The sequence below is a fragment of the Magnolia sinica genome, chromosome 6 (assembly GCF_029962835.1).
Source record: "Magnolia sinica isolate HGM2019 chromosome 6, MsV1, whole genome shotgun sequence".
NCBI classification, from domain to species: Eukaryota; Viridiplantae; Streptophyta; class Magnoliopsida; order Magnoliales; family Magnoliaceae; genus Magnolia; species Magnolia sinica.
This window is the reverse complement of record NC_080578.1, coordinates 17,986,319-18,007,110: the sequence shown is the minus strand read 5'-3', so window position 1 is coordinate 18,007,110 and position 20,792 is coordinate 17,986,319. Positions and strand designations below refer to the sequence as shown.

General features: G+C 40.8%; 1 protein-coding gene across 1 annotated transcript in view; it reads left to right on the top strand.

Annotated features, from left to right (window-relative positions):
• LOC131248442 (BEACH domain-containing protein C2) overlaps nt 1–20,792 on the top strand; it is a 95,998-nt gene that overhangs the window by 4,020 nt on the left and 71,186 nt on the right. Inside the window, exons 2-4 of the mRNA XM_058248724.1 lie at nt 1,845–2,632; nt 3,422–4,114; nt 6,960–7,094. Coding sequence (XP_058104707.1) covers nt 1,845–2,632; nt 3,422–4,114; nt 6,960–7,094 — 1,616 coding nt within the window. The remainder of the gene's footprint in view (nt 1–1,844; nt 2,633–3,421; nt 4,115–6,959; nt 7,095–20,792) is intronic.

Here is a 20,792-nt window from a genome sequence, read left to right as displayed (position 1 = left end):
CACAACATAAGACAGGATGCTGTAACAAATGTCTAAGTCTAATGTAAATGTATTCCTAGCAATGCATATATCTATAGATGGTTATTTAGGAGAAACCTCCTACAAAAAAATGATTAAGGTAATCAATAAATGCTGTAAATGGTCGATCTTTATTCAATCTGGAGAGTATGGGTTGGTCATGTAAATGTTTCTTTTTGGTTCTAAATGGTTAGGTTCTTTGGTTTCTATAGTCCCATGCTGGGATCGTCCAAGAGTCTATTTCTTATGGTCACTCAGATCTAGACTTAGTCCATAGCTTGAAGTTCCTGCAATCACATTCGCTTGCAAGAAAGAAAGTTGTCATAAAAAATTCCTATAAAGTACTCACAGACAAGCTTATTAAGAAATTGCTTCTATACCCATTGCCACTAGATAATGGTTGTCCATGGTAAAAGTTGTTCATGCTAGTGCTTACTATATCGATATTGCGTTACGTATCACACCTTTGGGATACAAATACGTATTGGTTATCGCACGGTATTGGGTAATGTATCGCACTTTTTGGGAAATATAGGGAAACATTAAGAAATTGGCCGAATTTTTCAATGAAACTTAAGGGATTGTTAAAAAAGACCTTAATACACACTTTTAAATCATAACATCACCAAAAAAAAAAGTGCACATAATAGTTTTCATTTGTATAGGGTCCTAAGCTATGCATTGTCTCACCGAACTGATGCAACTATATTCATGCATGTTTGATTTTGTGTTTAGAGTGTAAGATTGCAACCAATTTGGAAGATTTGGGGAAATTTTTTATTTTTTTTCCAATCTCCCCCAAATCGGACCACCTACCCTCAAATGTTGAAATTGAATATTCAAATCCTTGATTTTTCATGCAAAACATTAAGAATCAAGAATTGCTAACCTTTCAACAGTGATTTTATAGGATTTACATGAAAAGGGGATTGAAATGCAAAAACACTCACTGAATGAGAACCAGCCTCAAATCCAGAAAAATCATGATTCCGCTTTTAAATCTACATTTTTCTCCCAAAAGATTGCAAAGGACAGACCCGAAATCCACCTACAATCTCTTTAGAAGAGAGAAGATTGAAAGCAAAAGTGATAAAAAAAAAAAATAAAAGAGGAGTTAGAAGGGGTTTTTGGAGGAAGTCCCTGTGGTTCCTGTTTGGTGTCGACGATATCATCAATACAAAGAAATTTTTTAAAGGAAAGATCGCCGATATCTCGCGATATATTGTGATATTGGTGATGCATTGTGATACTCTGGCAATACATTGTGATGCATTGACTGATATCAGGGAATTGGTACATTCCAGGCAGGTTTTATATTGACCACGTGCGATACCGGTAATATCGGCCAATATTATTGATATTGTAAACATTGGTTCACGCTACTTGTGTTAATGCCACGCACATTGGTACTGTTTGTGAGACGTGGCTTCTGTGCTGTCATAAAGGAAGGACAGTTTTAGCTAGCTAAGGATGTCTTCACATTTTAACCCCTGGAGCTAGGGTACATTCTGATACCTGACATTGTCTGGATTATGTGCTCTCCCTAATGGCATATTGTGTAACAACTTACAATTCATCATTACCATTGATTGATGAATTGTGAGGCATTTTGGCTGACATGCATCCTTCTTTATACATCATTTGGTGCCTTGCCTATATGTGGTGTCTGTACTGTATCAGATGGTAGCTTTGAGATATAACCTGCCTCTTCATTTTTGGGCTGAATGAATGTCGCAAACTCAAGTTATAGTTCTGCATCTTCTATATGATTTTCAGGAAGTGTTTTTGTTTCAGTTGTTTGAAACTGATATGTTGTAATGTTTCAGGAACTCAGCGAAGATCTGCCGAGGTTCTTGGGCAGGTTCACATTGCTGCTCGGATACGGCCGGCAGAGTCTTTGTGGGCCTTGGCTTATGGTGGTCCAATGTCTTTACTTCCCCTGGCAGTAAGCAACGTACAAAAAGAAACATTGGAACCGCAGCATGGAGATTTTCATTTGTCTCTGGCCACAGCTTCACTGTCTGCTCCAATATTCAGAATTATTTCCATGGCTATTCAACATCCTGGAAATAATGAGGAGTTGTGTCGCACTCGAGGGCCTGAAGTTTTGTCTGTAGTTTTGCACTATCTTGTGCGAACTCTGTCTATATTGGCTCCTGGAAAGCAAAATGCACTTAGAGATGAGGAACTTGTTGCAGCTGTTGTGTCTCTATGTCAGTCTCAGAGAAGTAATCATACACTAAAAGTTCATCTTTTACGTTCTCTGCTTTTGGATTTGAAGATTTGGAGTTTATGCAACTATGGACTACAGAAGAAGCTTATGTCTTCACTTTCAGACATGGTTTTCACAGAGTCATCTGCAATGCGGGATGCTAACGCAGTGCAGATGCTTCTTGATGGCTGTAGGAGATGCTATTGGATCATTCGTGAAACAGACTCTGTTGACACATTTACACTGCATGAGGCACCACGGCCCATGGGTAAAGTGAATGCTCTGCTTGATGAGCTATTAGTGGTTCTTGAACTTCTAGTGGGAGCAGCATCTCCTTCGCTGGCCGTTGATGATCTCCACAATTTGAATGGGTTCATGGTTGACTGTCCACAACCTAATCAGGTAGCCATGTTTACATTGCCTACTAGAGTTATTTCTTAGCTGACATAATATGTTTGATACATATTCTCTTGTTTGACATGAGGTTGACTGGATTTCAGGACTCTTTGGTATTCTCTTGTTTCTAACTATATTATTGCCTTTCTTGTTCATATTTACCGAGTGAAAACATGATTTTTGAATGCTGAAGTGTCAACAAATGTATTGTGGTGTTTAATTGTACCTGGTCACAGCACCTTTAAATTTTATTTTTTTTTCTCTAGCGATAGAATTTTCTTGACTCACTGTGTTTCATCTGACCAGTTTGTAGACCTATCATGTTTAGAGATTAATAGGAATATTGTTCATAAAATCTTTGTTTGTTGGAGAGATGATTTGTGGTTGAGGCTATATTCTTCAAGGTCTGGATCTGTATGTTTCCTTAACCTGAAATTAGAGTAAGCTCTGTTGTGCATGCTTAGAGCTTTTTAGGAATATTGTTCGTAAAATCTTTGTTTTTTAGAGATGATTTGTGCTTGAGGCTTATAACTTTTAAGGTCTGGATCCATATGTTTCCTGAATCTGAAATTAGACCAACCCCTGTTACGGCTGCTTCTACAATCTTTTCATTGACAAAATCATTATTTCTTAGCCTTGTCCCAGCTATTTGTTGTCACTTTGAATCTCATAGCTATCACAAACACATATATATGATATGCTAATTTCGACAAGTGCTTAATGAAGTCCTGTCTTTATTTTGTTTCTTTGGTATTTTTGTGTTAGAAAGGATTTCAGATAGATGTTTGTTTCCAGGTTGCCAGGGTGTTGCACCTAATCTACAGGTTAGTGGTACAAAAAAATATATCCAAGGCTCAAATATTCGCAGAGTCATTTATTTCTTCTGGAGGGATAGAAACGCTTCTTGTCCTTCTGCAGAGAGAAGCAAAAGCTGGTAATCACTTAATTTTAGAAAATTCCAGCATAAAGTGTGCTGAAAACATATCAGTTCAAGGATCTGGACTGGACCCATGTAATGTTCAAGATAGAAGTGAGCCTGGATCTCTTGAGGAAAAGGTATCTCTTTCTCATGAAGGTTCTCAATTGCAACATTCCGGTAGTGGTGATAACTCCTCTATGATTTCCTTGCGCACAAATATAGAGAGAATGTTATCGTCTGAAAATCTTTTTACGAGGTATTTGGGTGATGTCGGCTTCTCAACAAGCCCTGAAAGTGCTAGCAACAACATTTATAGTGTTGACAATGATGATGGGATTGTTGTCGGGATAATCTGTCTGTTGGGTGCATTAGTGAGATCAGGCCATCTGAAATTTGGAGCAAATGCTGCATCTCCATATCTGCCTAGCATTCTCGATATGCCTGATGACGGTAGTACCATGTTTTCCGATAAAGTTTCTCTGCTACTCTTTGCTTTACAGAAAGCTTTTCAGGCAGCACCACAGAGGCTTATGACTGCCAACGTATACATGGCTTTACTGGGGGCAACGGTATGGCTAAATTTTGATTTTCTTTTTTCAATATTTCATTTTTCCCTTCCATATGATTTTCTTTGAAATTTCTGTAGTCCATTAATTAGCTCCTTCATGTACATTTCTAGTGGAATCTGCATTACATTCAGCGGTGGTAACATATCTTGGAAGTTTCTTTTGCATATGAATGGGAGCACTCCGGCTGGATCTGAGCACCATTTAACAACTGTTGACTGTGATGCTAGTGTCTTTTCTCCCACTGAATATTTCATAGACTGCTTTCAATCTTTAGTTGTGGGGATTCAGTTCTATGTTTACTTTCTCATGATCATAAATTGATTTATACTTTATGACATTCAGGGTTATGCATTGAAGTTTAGAGTTTTCAATATATGTATGGACAAACACGACATTTTTTTCAATGCTTTACTCAGTCCAATTCAGAGTTTTCCTTCACTCACTGTCACATCTATGTTTTTTTTTTTTTTTTTTTTTTTAACTGCACATCTATGTAATTGTGTTATGTTTAGATTGTTCCTTCTGTTTGTAAATTATGATTTGATCATCGGTAAAACTTCCATTTGCCTTTGTTAAGTTGCACAGACTCGCAGTAAGCTATGATTTGATCATCGACAAGAAGTTCCATTTTCCTTTCTTAAGTTGCACAAACTCGCAGTAATTGCTTTTCCTAATTTCATTGCTGTTGTTGTCATCATCATCTAAGTCTCCTATCAATTGGGAGAAGATTGTGACCATTACAAGTGGAGGGGTATTCAATAAGAGCTCCTACCTACTTGGGCTGCAAAGTGAAATCCAGGGCAGTGGGGTTTTATGTGTACTATTGACAAGATAACCTTGCTTCATTATAGAGACTGAGTTTAACCATGTACTGCATGAAGCAAATGACATTGCCAACCTTTTAGCTAGAGACGGGGAATTTATCCTCTTTGTGTACTGATTGACGAATCTCTGCATCTACCTTAGTTCGTATGTCTTTCTAATCTTAGTAAGGATTTATGACTAATAAAAAAAGAGTGGTAACTATAGAAATTATCTATGTGATGAAGACATGTTACTTATTGAAATTCGCTGTCTTGGCTCATGTCTTTGTCTCCATTCCAATGCTTTTGGATGCTGTTCGTATAGAAAACTATTTTTTATGCTTAATTATTATTATCTTATATTTCAGAGTTACCTTTTGAGTATACATAATTGAATTCTAGTTTTATGTCTATTGTTATCATTACTGTTATTTGATTTTTTTACTTAGAGTTAATTACAAATTTAAAATATACTATTCATCATCATTATAGTCTTCCCCTAACTATTTAGGTTCAGCTTTACAATCATCACCATGATCATAATCATCTTAGCCTTTCACCCACTAATGGGGTTGGCTTTTAAATGGTTGACTCACATAACTTTTGCAGTTTAAAATTAAAATATAATACTTTTTGAGGAACGCTCAAGCACAATGGGGTGTACTTATAAGTACACCCTGGTACTTTTAGATATGTGGATTGTCTGTCCAATCATTAACCTGGACCATCCATTATGTTTATCTAACTCTTCATGGTCCACCTTGAGAAATACTTAGTGATCAAAGGATCCTCTCCATCCAACCAATGCCTACAATGGTTTCTATCATCTACACGAAAAAAAGGTCCAATTGTCAAATTGAACCATCTTTTTGGAAGGAGCCACTTTAGATAGCTCGTGCCTACAAAATCATTTTCATTAGATAATCATAACCATCCCATAAATCATTTTCATTAGATAATCATAACCATCCCATCTGTGTCCTGGAAAGTTGATATTTATGGAAAATTTGATTGCATTTTGTTGGTTAGGATCATTTGATCAATATGAATTTTTCATTATCCATGACAGTTATCCTGAACCTAATGCACTGTCTAGGTCAACAGCTGGACAGTCCAGATGTTTAAAAACACTGGGATGCAGTTAAAGCTTCAGTACACCTAGGTGTACTTGAGAATTCCTCATATTATTAGGATTATTTGTACAGACATGGTGAGTTTTAAGGCCAAGTGTCAGTGTCCAAGTTGCATCGGTCATTACATAATAGTTGGGCTATGTTATTGTGATTAATCCCAAGCATGATGAGCTTATTATGCACTTCTATGGTAAAACTATGGTGTTACCGAGTTTACCGTGACAAAACTATGGTGTTACCGAGTTTACCGTGACGTTTACTTCCTTGATTACTCTAGAGTTAGATATTGTAAACCATTAGGTAGGCATGTGAACAATTTTACTTAAGGGATCTCAATTATCTTTCATCTCTAACAATTTTTGTATTTCCATTTATAAAGCAGGTGGTTACTTATATAGTGCTGTAAATATATTTTGTGATATAACTCTTTGATTTGGTTACTGTCTTGGGCCTTTTTTCATCTTGATGATAATGACATACTGGAAGCATCCATTGTCTGCTCAGTTTTTGGGAAACCGATATTTCCAGGAACTTTTTATTAATTTCTCTGTAAGGGTATAATCAGGTGATTTTCCTTTTGTTGTTAGACACACATAGTACGCACACCCACACACTCAGGGACACCCACACATATACATATATTGTGATGGATTTTTTTATTTTCATTTTGTTTCTACTCTCTTGCTTTGTTTTGATTTTAGTGTTTGCTTCTGTCCAGTTCTTTCTGTGTTTCTTATGTTGAAAGAATGTTCTGGACTTTTAAATAATGCTTTGATCAATCCTACGGGACTCAGGTCTATTATGTGATTATTCATGCTTCACTGATTTCGACTTACATATCTGGGCTTTATTTAGAGAAATCATCTTTCTTCTAAGCCATTTCCTTTCATGTCACATTTTGCCTTACAGATTAACAATTCTTCAAAGGAGGATGGCCTAAAACTTTATGATTCTGCTCAACACTTCGAACACGTTCAGCTTTTTCTAGTTCTTCTTCGTTCACTTCCATATGCATCGAGTTCATTTCAATTTCAGGCCATACAGGTAGAGCCTTTCAAGCTTTCAAGTCTTTTATTTCAAACCTTTTTTTTCATTATGAAAGTTGAGTGCATGCTTACAAATTATTCTGCATGGTTATGTGTGTGTGTGTGTGTGTCAATATTTTGCATGGATATATTGACTGGCATATGCATAAAAGACATGTATTGGCTACATGTACAAATAAATCTATATAACACTTTTTAAGCACCCCAACAAAAAAGCAGTCCTGTGCTTATGCTACATGTATTTTGTTAGTCTGAGTTATGGTGGATAAAGATTTTACAAACATGACTTATAAGCAGCCGCATGCATTAGGAGGAGTGAAGTTTCTAAAGGCCAATATCTTATAGACCCTACAGGATAAACATCTCATCAAACCGTGTTTTCAAAGTCATTTCCTCAGTAGATAGATTTGATTATGCATCTCTTGGAGTATCTGTTTTCTCGAAGAAACCAAATGCATATCAAAACAGCTTTCCAAGTAGATAATGCTTTCAGTTCTTGCTTCCATTATGATTATCTATGGTTCATTTTCCTCAAAATACCATAAAGGTGTATGTAGGTGTTAAACTCAAGAGACTATATCATGGAAGACATGGAGAGCAAGTAAAGAGAGAAAAGAAGAGACTCTCTCTCTCTCTCTCTCTCTCTCTCTCTCTCTCTCTCTCTCTCTCTCTCTCTCTACTATTATTTATGGACTATTTGTTACAACTGATAATCTCAAAATATATGCAAATGAAATCTAAAAGATGCACCATTATCTCTAAGGATGTGGTGCAGAACAAGACAACTAAATATATGTGTACTCTCATAGTCAAATACACTATAATGCACAAACACCGAAGACTATGTACTCTAGCACTCCCCCTCAAGCTGCAGCATGTATATCATGCATGCCAAGCTTGCTGATGATTTTGGAGACTATAAGAGAGGTTAACTACTCTTTTGGTCATTGAGGTTGCTAGGATTTGACTCATAGGCACTTCTTGTGGCTAGGATGTGAGTTATGAGCATTTTTTTGTGGCTGCAAAGGATTGATCGCTCTTTTGGTGGTTTGTTGTATTATGCGGTTACACATCTAGTGGCTATATGACTTTCTGGCAGCACTTCCAGTGGCTGGATGATGATCCAATAACACTTCTAGTGGCTAGACGATGTTTCAGCAGCAATTCTAGTGTTTGGATGATGATCTGACAACACTTTTAGTGGTTGCTGATACACAACAAGGCTCTTTTTATTTCTAGGCAGATCTAGAGAGGCCATTAAATCTTCCTGAGGGAGAGCCCTTTATAGCGTCATGACAGGGTTGTAAAAAAGAAAAAGAGAGAGAGAGAGAGAGAGAGGAGTAAAAGAAGAAAAAAAAGAAAACGAGAGACTATTTTCTTCATATTTGTCTCCCTCTACTCGCTCTTATTTATAGACATTTGTTACAACTGATAAGCTCAAAATAAATGCAAATGAAATCTAAAAGATATATCACTGTCTCCGAGGATATGGTGCACAACAAGACAGCTAAATATACGTGTACCAGTCTTTTAAATAACTTTTCTATGTAGCGTGTGGCTTACATTACGTAGCATAGCTTAGCCTTAACACCACGTAGCTCATGAAAATAGCTCAAGTCACGTCTAGCCTATGCCACATGCTAATTTTGCATATGTTACACACTACATAGCCTATGATACACACTGCATGGCTTACACTACATAGCCTATGATACACGCTGCATGGCTTACATACAAATTAGTTTTCACCAAAACATTAAATCAATTAATATTTATAACAATTTGTTACATTTTTCATTTTTCATGACAAATAGTTAATCTGTTCAATGATTTTAGTAAAATAATATTAGTCTTAAATTAGTTAGGTTGCTCTTTCTTTGATCTATGACTATTTTTCCTAATATTTTAGGTTGTGTTTGGTGCACTGTATGTTATTAAATTTCATTATTAATTAGACTAATTTAGTGGAAAATATCATGAAATTTCATGATATTTGGCACAACCAAGCACAACCTTAACTAAAATGCTAGAAGTAGCATATAGCTTATGCTACATGCTATGTGGCTTAAGCCTTGCACTTTAGAGGGGTGAATGCTACACCGCATGCTATTTGCTATTTAAGACACTGATGTGTACTTTCACACTTAAATACATTGCAATGCACATACACCCAAGACTATGTACTCTATCAATAGGTAAGCAAGGGTAGTTATTTATTAGTTTGTCATGAAATGTTGATTGAGAAATGCTAAATTTTTCTTTGAGAATTTGTTATTTGATGCTCATAACATATATAAACTATTACTGATGCAGGACAATTAACCACTTGCTCTAAAAGCTCGAACTAATAGAGCATGGCGAATTAATCCCTTTATCTCATAGCCCAGGCCCCAAATCCATGGGTTAGGTCATCGGTCGAACCCTACTAGTGGGCCCTAAAAATATGGGTTCCGCGGGCCGCCCACCTCGAGTGTGCCCCTGCATCCCACAGGCCAACCCACTCAAGCCCGGTGTGAAAATGCCCCCGCATTAATCATCCCCCGGTGAGGAGTCTCGAACACAAGACATCCCGCTCTTATACCAATTTGATGCAGGACAATTAATCACTTGCTCTACAGGCTCGAACTGATAAAGCGTGGCGAATTAATCCATTTATCTCATAGCCTAGGCCCCAAATCCATGGGTTAGGTCATCAGCCAAACCCTCCTCATGGGCCCCAAATCCATGGGTTCTGTGGGCCGCCCACCCCGAGTGTGCCCCTGCATCCCACAGGCCACCAACCCACTCGAGCCTTGGGCGAAAATGCCCCCGCATTAATTACCTATTTTTTGTTCTTTGATTCTTTCTACATGCTTTTAGATGCTTGAACAAGATTTGGTCATGTGAAAACGCATGAAAAGAGATGATCTAATGGGAATTATGGAAGAAAGAAGAGAAAAGAAGAGAAAGGAAGGAGAGAGAGAGAGAGAGAGAGAGAGAGAGAGAGAGAGAGAGAGAGAGAGAGAGAGAGAAGAAGAAGAAGAAGAAGAAGAAGAAGAAGAAGAAGAAGAGGAAGAAGAAGAAGAAGAAGAGAGTGGATTGATCGCCACAATGTATAATCTGCATCTGAATAATTCTGGAGATGACCATGAGATCTATACAGGATACCTTTCCTAAGTAAACACAACCTGAGGATTCTTATAATTGTTGCTAAATGTGAAGCTCCTGGACTTTGGATAAATTGACTAACCATGTCAATAGAAAATGCGATGCTAGTCATTTAACGCTCAAATAAACGAGCTTGCTAACGAGTTAACTATACATGCCAGGGTCTGTCAAAAACTCTCCTTGCGCTCAAGTTTGAGATATTGGTGTATTTACAGGCTTGGTGCCTAGCATACCTCTCTCTTCCAATAAGTCACAAACATATTTCCTTTAACATATATTTACTCCAACTTTATACCTCGCCACTTTGATGCATAAATTTTTTTGAAGATGACCAAAATCTTTGATTTGAAACTAAGATTAAAGATACGAATTCAGTTTCTCAATACCCTTTAAGTCATCACTGGTCATTATAATATCATTGACATACACAACAAGTACAATATAGTCAAATGCGGTATGCTTTAAGAAAACAGAGTGATCTACTTTACTCTTCAATCCATATGATACCGCCACAATGTTAAACTTCTCAGACTAGACTCTTAGCAACTGCTTCAATCCATATATATACTTATTTAGTTTGCACACTTTAGAAAACTCCCCCTAAGCAACATACCCAAGACGTTGCTCCATATAAACCCTTTTGTGTAATTCTCTATGCAAAAATGCATTCTTTACATCTAGCTGATAGTTGGGTCAATCATTATTTGTAGTTACTAATATAACAACCTTTTTTTTTTTTTTTTTTTTTTTTTTAAAAAAAAAAGTGGACTCTTGCCACGAGAAATTCATTCAAATTTGAAGATGAAACTACACATTCGAGCAGGTCCCAACAAAAAAATAAGGACCATGCCTATCATATACACCCCAACAAAACAGGCACCCTGTGCCAGAAAATCCCAAGACCGCCTACCTAGTAGAGCTACACGTGGTGCTCCTAACGGAATTTCTGAGCGCCCCTAAGCCGATTTTATCTAACCTATATAGGCCCCTGATGTAGTTTGGGAGAGCATTCACGTTGTCATACACCGTATCAATCTGGCTCATAGCTCCTGCCTTTGCTAATCCATCAGCTGGGTCGTTCCCTTCTCTCGGGATCAGGGAAAAGGCAAAGGTACACCTGTTCTTCAAAGAGGAGATCCGAGTCCACCAATATATCCATCGCCAGGTCGGTGAGGACCTCCCATTGAAGATATCAGCTGCACATTCCGAATCTGATTCAAGCAGAATGTGATCATAACCAAAATTTGCACATAGAACCATCGCATCATACAGAGCGCGGAGTTCCGCTCTGTTATTTGTACCTGTCCCGTACGCATCAGAGAACGCAAAAAGGAAAGACCCAGCTAGGTCCCTGCAAATGCCGCCTCCCCTAGAGGGCCCAGGATTACCAAGGGCTGACCCGTCCACGTTTACCTTCACCCATCCTGCGGTTGGTCTGGACCATTTAACAATCTGAGACATCATAGTAACAGTGGGCCTAACCGAAATGCCTAGACTGTGGAGGAGGGAGTTAACAGAAATGGAGGTGGGCCTGGTGGCAGGGAGGTTGATCTTTAAATTTGCCAACCACCATTTAACTCGAGCCACAACTTTACCCACCATGGGGCTAATCCCATCGAACCTGGCTGCATTCCTGGCTTTCCAAAGTTCCCATAAAACCAAGCAGGGCGTGATGCGACGTAATCTGGAAGATGAAATGTGTGGGAGCTGAACATTCCACCATGAGTTGAGCCTGTCGCTGACTAAAGCTTGGGTGCGGATATGGAGATTGAATAGAGTGTTGAACATTGCCCAAACCTTTACCGCTAGTGCTCCAGATAAGAAAAGATGAGAGATAGTTTCTGGTTGCGGGGTGAACTCATCATGACCTTCGCAGCATATGCATTTTGACGCCAAAGAAACGCCTTTTTTTTGGACTTTAACATCGACTGGGGAGGCTCCCAGGATCAGCCGCCAGATGAAAATAGAGATTTTCAGCGGGATGTCAACACTCCAATTCTTCTCACCCCATGATTTTTCCTACCCTATGGACCTGCAGATACTCCAACTAGATTTAACTGAAAAATAGCCCGTGCGGTCGAGTGGCCAGAACAATTGATCAGGCTCTTCGGAGATGCAGAAGCCCCCTGCGTTGATATGCTCAGCTACCTCAACCGAGAGGAGGCTGACAGCGGGAGAGCACGTGTGAAGCCCGTCATGGTGGAGCACCTCCCGAATTTTGAGCTGATCGAGCTGCTGGGGAATAGCGTGGGGGATGCAGTCAGCGAGTGGTCCAAGACCCGTCTAGTTACAGTACCAAAAACTGAGATCGCCCCGCCCCACATGCCATTGAGCAGAAGAGGCAATCAAAGGAGAAAGTCTCACAATCTGTCTCCAAAGTGGCGAAGCGAACGCAGGAAGGTTGAAATCAGTTGTGCCAGATCCATATTTGGAGTGAACAAAATCTACCCAAAGACTTGAGCCATTTCTGTTAGCCACCGCCCAGGCCATCTTTAGTCGGAAAGCTTTCAAGACCTCCTTTAATCTCCTGATCCCCAACCCACCTTCCAGCTTTGGTTGGGCCACTTTATCCCAGCTCAGCCAATGGAACTTCCTCTTACCTTCATGCCATCCCCAGAAAAAGTTGGCGATTTTTGCTTCTATCGTTGCCAACACTTGGGAGGGGATCGTAGTGGCCGCCATTGTGTGGATTAGGATGCTGCAGAGCACATGATTAATGAGAGTATAACGACCTACTTGTGAAAGGAACCTAGCAGACCAACCCTGAATTTTTGCCTCAATTTTTTCCACAAGAGGCCAGTACAAGGAGCACCTGATTCTGCCAGCTACAAGCGGAACTCCGAGGTACGTAAACGAGGCAGTAGAAGTAGGAATCCCCAGAATTCTCTCAATGGTCCTAGATCTGCTCGACAGGAGGGACGAGGAATGGTAAACGCAACTCTTCATATAGTTGATCTTCTGACCCGAGAGGGACTGGTAGGAGGCCAGGAATTCAACCACGGCTTTTAACCACTGCACTACCACCATTGAGAAAGAGAATTGTGTCGTCCGCGTAGAGCTGATGGGTCACGAGCTTATATCCTTGCTTAAGCTTGAAAGGAGAGCGGCGCCCGGTAGACACGAGGTTGGAGAAACCTCTGCTAAGCACTTCAGAGGCGAGGATGAATAGACTGGGGGAAAGCGGGTCACCTTGGCGCAGACCTCGGGACGACTTGAAGAAGCCAACCCCTTCGCCATTAATGAGGACCGAGAACCAACTATTATTCCAACATTTCTCAATCATATTAATCCAGCAAGCGCTGAAGCCGAATCGGAGGAGGACCTGCTTAAGAAAGTCCCATTCAATCCTTTCATAAGCCTTTTCCATATCTAATTTCAGAATGATGTTCCCTTCACGCACCTTTCGATTGATATCTCTGAAAATTTCTTGGCCCAGTGCAATACTTTCTGCAATTGATCGGCCTTTCACGAAAGCCCCTTGTTCTAACGAAATTAATTTCGGGAGGAGTTTGGCAAGCCTAGAGGCAATGACTTTGGCAAAAACCTTGTAAATGCAGTTGCAGAGACTGATGGGTCTGAAATCGGAAAATCTTCTTGGGGCTGACATTTTTGGGATCAGACAAATCAGCGTGGTGGTGAACGCTCTTGGCAAAACGCCCCCCTGGAACAGGTAAATGACCGCCTTGAGAATATCAAGACCAATCACCTCCCTGCTCCCTGCGAAGAATGCCGCAGAAAATCCGTCCGGACCGGGAGCCCTGTCTTTTGGGATGGACAACACCGCCTCTCTGACTTCATCCAAAGTAGGGAGCTCCAGCAGCTCCTGGTTATCGCCATCCGTGAGAAGGGTTGGAATAGCTGCCAGCAGGTGATCCACCTGACCATGAGTTTTCGATTGAAATAGATTGGAGAAAAATTCAGCAGCCGCAGCCTTGATTTGGGTTAGGTCTGATGTGGTCGTATTGTCGTCGAGCTGCATTTATCCAATAGCAGTCCGCCTTGACCTTTCAGTAGCTGAAAGGTGGAAAAATCTGGTATTACGGTCTCCTTCCATCAGCCAGTTATTGCGGGCTTTTTGCTTCCAATATATTTCCTCGGAAAGTTCCAGCTGCGCCAGATGTCGTCGTGCCTCGACAAGCGCAGATTGGCTGATCTCCAAAGCGCCGGTCTAGGCCTGATTTTTAAGCTGCATAAGATTGATTTCAACAGCTTTGAGATGTAGGAAAATATTCCCGCATGTGTTCCTATTCCAATCCTTCAAACGGTCTTTCACTTTTCTCATTTTAAGCATCAGGTTGATCATTGGCTGATCCGACAGGTCATCCTTCCAAGCATCAACAATGAGCTGCTCGTACCCTTGGTGGAGCTGCCACATCCTTTGAAAACGAAAGGGCTTGGCACCGAACTGGTTAGCACTAGGGAAATTCAGCAGTAAAGGGGCGTGGTCTGAGTTGACCCGGAGAAGATGCTCAACATGGAAACGAGGAAACTGGGTTGCCCAATCACTATTATAAAGAACACGGTCCAGCCTGGCCCATACTCGTGCGTTACCAGCTTGATTGTTACACCAAGTGAAGCGATTTCCGGTGAAGCCCGCGTCTATTAAAGCTGCATTTTCAATAACTTCAGCGAATTCAGACGTGCTTCCACTGTCGAAATTTCTGCTTCCTCTTCGTTCTGCAATAGACAGGACAGCGTTGAAGTCCCCACCCATGACCCAAGGTCCTGTAATATTACTAGCCAAAGAAGAAATGTCTACCCAAAGTGCTCTCCTTTGCAGTTTAGAACATTTAGCATATACAATAGTAATAGTGAAATGCTGTAAAGAATTTCTAACTTTTATCGAAAAGGATATCATTTGCGAGGAAGTTTACAAAACCGAAACCTCTAGACTTGAGTGAAAAAAGAACCAGATTTTGCCTCCAACTTCCGCATTGGAATATGACGAGTGAAAACCCAACTTCAATCCGACTGCAGAACCAGATTTTGCCTCCAACTTCCGCATTGGAATATGATGAGTGAAAACCCAACTTCAATCCGACTGCAGTTCGTCTATCCTCCTTGTCCATAGGCTCCAAGATGGCTAGCCACCAAGGGTGATGCCTACAAATGAGCCTGTTGGCCGATCTCAGCGTCGCGGAATTGGCCACGCCTCTGGCGTTCCAGATAATGACTTTATCCATCGGTCACATTTCCGAAAGTGATCGTACGCCTTTTCAGCCTCTTGATCTTCCCACACCAATCCACAGTCAACCCAACGTTTCTATTACTTACAAATTTCCTCCTGCCTGTCCTTTTTTTTCTTTTGATGGAAGTTTTCCAAGAGTGGGGCAAGATCCTGGACTGCGAAATTCTGCTAAGCTTTTGAAATTGCTGAGACAAGGGGATATCAACATCCAGGTCATCTACCTGGGCATCATTGTCCTGTTCTGTCTGTATGAGGTTTGTTGTTCGCTGCGCCTCCTCCTCGCTGATAAAATATGACTCCGTAGCTGGAAAAGTGTCGAATGTGTGCCCATCATTTACCGCCTGAAGCTTCTGGACTGGTGGGAGGTCCATAGTGCGAATGATCGAGCAGACGTCATCCTTGGGAACTTCAGACCTAGTAGGGGCCTATGTGAACCTTGTTGGCCTCCGCGAGTTTACTTTGGAGGGGCTACCCGACTGCCATAGGTTGATAGGGGAGTTACCCGCCGATCTGGACCTGGGCTGAGAGGGGCCGCACCCCGAGTCGGTATCTCGGACCATCGTCGGTCTGGAGCAGGCTCGGTTCGTGTTCTGACTAGCAGGGAACTATTGACCTGTATCCTGGAACACGGGCAGCGCCTCTGGGTGCACGGGGAAAGGGAGATGACCAAGATCGGGCATTGCACTGTCGCCACAGGCAGAACCTTGGAGCTCCTGGACAGAAATAGGCTGATGGGGCAAGATGTTGGGGCTCGCACACCGGTGGCAAGATATAAGAGGAATGATGTCCATCCGGGAATCAGCCATTGGGATAATGTGTACCCAGCCATTGGCGAAGGGAGGAGGGTCCGAGTCGGGGATAGGGGATGTGCTAGGCCGGGACGAGACACGGACGGGGATAGGGGATGGGGCAGAAATGGTGTGGGAGGGTTGGGGTGTAGATGTAATGTGTAAGGTTGGGGGTGGGACAAGGCATGCACTGGAAGGGGTATCAGCGCAAACAGATGGTAGGGTGCTGGGAGGGAGTGGTAAGGGTGGGGTTATGGAGGGAAGTTCGGGCAGGCTAGTGCCAAGCTTAGGTGCAGGGATGGGAGGGGTTGAAAGGAGAACAGGACCCGGTGAGTTATCGGGGTTAGACTGACAGACCAATGCATCGGAAGCAGGAGGGGGACCTTGAGGGGTGGTAGATGTGGAAATGGGCAGTGGGGAATTATTACAAACATCTGCTGGGCGGTCGGTACCCGGAATAGTCCCCCCCCCCGGGAAAGACTTGATCACCCACTGTTTGGTTGTTTCCAGCGGATAGGGTTTGTCCGAAACGGCAGGATTTATGGCACTCGTCATCTTACAGTCTTCAAGAAAACCCAGAATTGGGAAATCCCTACCATTGACAGAAAGGTTCCTGACTCTGGAGAGATCAGGTGAAGGTTGGGGCCGGACCCGCACTCTAACGAATCCCTGGAAGGTACCAAGAGCAGCAACACTATCAATCTCGAGAACTTCCCCAAAAGTGCTGGCCAACTGATGAAGGACGCCTGGGTACAATGCGTGAGTGGGGATTCCCAAGAGTCGAAGCCAAACACCCTGAGATAGGGTAGTAACAGTCGGAGACCAAGCTGCAACGTTGATAATCCTCATCTGGCGATGTAGAGTCAAATCCCTTTCGAAAACCACCATGTCTTGTCTAGCTTTGAATTTCAAGAGGAATCTGTTCGACGCTAACAACTTGTACCGAATTAAGCTTCACCATTAGTGAAAAGTATATAGATAATTTACTCCATAAACTTGAGCATACTCCCTATCAACTAACCAGACTGTGTAACGATTAATTTATCCATCAGGTAAAAATTTTACCATGTAAACTCATCTACACTTAATTGATGTCTTATCTAATGACAAATCAATTATTTCCCATGTATCATTGGAATACATGGTATTCATCTCTTCATCCATAACCCCTTTTTCAATTTTCATCCAACTATGCATCCTGAATGAACTTAAGGACAAACGTCAGACATGTCAAGACCAAACTTCTGATAATTTGTAGACAAGTGTGTAAATGTAACAAAATTGGAGATTAGATGAGAAATACCTGAATATTTACCTTTATGAATCGCAATAGGTAGATCATTGATGACTTCTGCAAACTTAAAAAGAAAAGTTTAGCCACATTGGAGGCATCCGACGTTTTCGAGCACGGAATGAAATGGGCCATTTTGGAAAAAACAGTCCATAACCACAAATATGGAATCGTGTTTCTTGATGGTTGTTGGTAAACCCAACACGAAACCCATACTAATGTCTTGCCACGAAGTATGGGGCACTGACAAAGGCGTATATAATCCTATATTTTGCTTTCTCTACTTAGTTGGTTGACAAATCCTACACTGCCAAACTATTTTGGCTACAACTCTCTTGAGACTTGGCCAATAGAACATATCCTCCACAAGAGCAATGGTCTTGTCCCTCCCCAAATGACCATCTACCCCTCCTGGATGAAGTTCCCAAACTAGGAAATTACGGAGGGAAGTACGGGGAATGCAGAGTCTATCACATTTAAATAGGAACTCATCGATAATGACAAACCCATGACTATTGCTCGACTGACCATCTCGTAATGACGCATACAACTCACCAAAGTCGGGGCATATAGGATACTCTCATCTCAGCCGCTCAAACCCAGTCACTTCCACACTCATACTCTGGAGTAGCGCCACACGACAACTAAGGGCATTAACAGGTTTATTCTCAACCCCGGTCTTATGTTTGAGAACGAAAGCAGATTCCTGAAGAAATTGAACCCATTTAGCATGCCTAGGGTTTAATTTCTTCTGGGAATTGATGCTCTTTCTAGTTTGGTGTCAGAGGAAGATGGTGCACTAGTTGCATTCTTCCGTGAATCATCGAAAGGTATGGATGTAATGGACATGCGTCCTTAGAGATGGCTCTAATGTCTGTGGCTATAGGCACCTTGAGCCATGCAACGACAACAATGTCGTAGATCAATATATTGAATATTATCCACAACTGTCCATGTGAGGGATAGGTTTCTTGATCTCTTGGAGGCTCTTTAACTCATTTGAACCAACTGGGCTCCTATGGTTTCTCAAACCCATTAGGCTGCCTCAATTTCAATCCAGTGGGACACCGTTCCTTGCCCATCATCTCTAGCCCTCAAGACTTCCCGACATGAAACTGCATATCTAGGTGTAAGTCTGGTTTTAAGAACTGGATCAACCGCACTCAACTTCTCTTTCGGTGTCTTGCAAGTCCCAACAACACGTGTTCCAGTTTGCCGGATCTATTAGCATGTCTTGACTCTATTCAACACAAGCCCTCATGCAGTCAATGGTGCATTTATATTCAATTCAGTGTAAATCTCTCAACAAGCGAGCCATGCACCTAACTGTTTGATTTTGGACATCTCAAACAGTTGCATTTGCCTTTCCAGTTTGTGCTACAAGATCAAGTTTCATCATTGAACAAGGTACAATTTCAGGTGTTAGAAAGTTATTTGGGGCCTACTGCTGCAATTGCTCTATGACTGCCTAACCAGAAGTGGATGCGCACATAGTAGACCTGATGATGGCTCCCAGATTGACAACTGATTCTAGAACTAGTGCTCCTGCTGTGGACAATGAAAGCTTTAGTCACAGGTAGGCAGACTCAGGAGAGCCTTAATTCAATTAGTTGACCAACTTCAGCAAGATTAGAAGGCCCTTAAAAGGCTAATTAAGATGGTTAAAGCACTTGCATTTCCTTCAGGATGGATATAAAAGACTCTACTAAAGCATATTACAAGAGGAAAGTTTGGGTGGAAGCCATGAAAGGCAGATTGCATGAGGTCCCAATTCTTCTCCCTAACCATTCCCAAACCAATGCCCTCTTTCCTCCTTGGCTTTTGTACTTCCCCCCAATTTACATGATGGAATTGTGACCTTCTTTCCTTATTAAAGAAATTTTCTTTGCAACCTTTCTCTTCTCAATCCTTTCAATGATAACATCCCAAAATGTAACAATTGATGCCTTAACCTAGTCTGAATTCTGAGTGCTTCGCAAGGTGATTCTTTTCTTTTCTTTTCACCATTTGTCCTTCTTACATTTTTCTTTTTTAAACCCAAGTTACCCAATCAATCTGCCAAAATTTGCACCTCTTCCTCAGACACTACAACACCAACGTGTTCCGTATCCGTTATGATACGACCGTAAAGGCCAATACATATAGGTAATGGCCGTGATTATTACGCGATATGAGGGTGAAATAGAGTAGTTGGTTTTTTGGGACCATATCGGCTGTAACGGCTACTACGGTGCATAATGACCGTTACCCCGGTAACAGTTGAAAAATGACCACTTTTTTTTTTTTTTTAAATCCATTTTCTCATCATGTTTTTCACTTTTTTCATTCCAAAAACTTTTTAAAATTATTTTACAGTAAATTTCAACTACTCTTACTATAGCTTTTAGGATTAAAATCATAGGTTGAAGTAATTTGGATGAATAGAAGCTCCAAGGATCTTTTTTTAAAATCAAAAAAATTAATATTTATGCCTTTTTTTTTTTTTTTTACAATTTCTAGTTTTAATGCTTGATTGTGGTGTGCAAATATTAGAGGCACATAACCATGTTCATAAATTCACCAAATAACTAGATACAACACTCTCACCAAAGAATGGACCGTTACCATAAACATGTTTAAAACAAAAAATAAATACATATTTGGAATATTTACATTATTTTGGATTTTCTAAATAAATTTTTAAAATTTTTCTGGCAACAAAAAAAAAAAAAAAAAAAAAACATTATGGGGGTTGTAACGGTCGTTACGCCCCCATATCAGCCGTTACAGCCGATAGTTGTATCGGTAACAGTGGTGACCATTATGGCCGCCATTACAAATACAGAATACCTTGTACCACACTGACCATGGTACTTTTACTTACATTCACCTAAAGACTAGATACTGCTTCGAAGCATCAACAAATGCTTTAAGATTTTTTACTTGCTCCACAAATACATCAGTTGATATTGTTCGTGAACTAGAGATGAGAAATTATTGATTCTAGCTTGCCTAAAGAAAAACCCATAATATGACCGAGATAGGATGCCCTTCTAGAGGCAAACCTAGGTTCCCTACAAAAATAGAGAAACGGAAAGGAGAAGGCAGGTCACCTAGCCAAAGTCTTCTTGAGTGGTTGAAAATGTGGAAGGTGAACCGTTAACTAATATCAAGAAAGACACTAACGATATGCACCCACTGAACCATTTTATCCACAATTCCCCAAAACCCATTCTACACAAATACTTTTAAGAAATTCCAATCCATATGATCATATGCTTTTTCCTTATCAATCTTTCACAG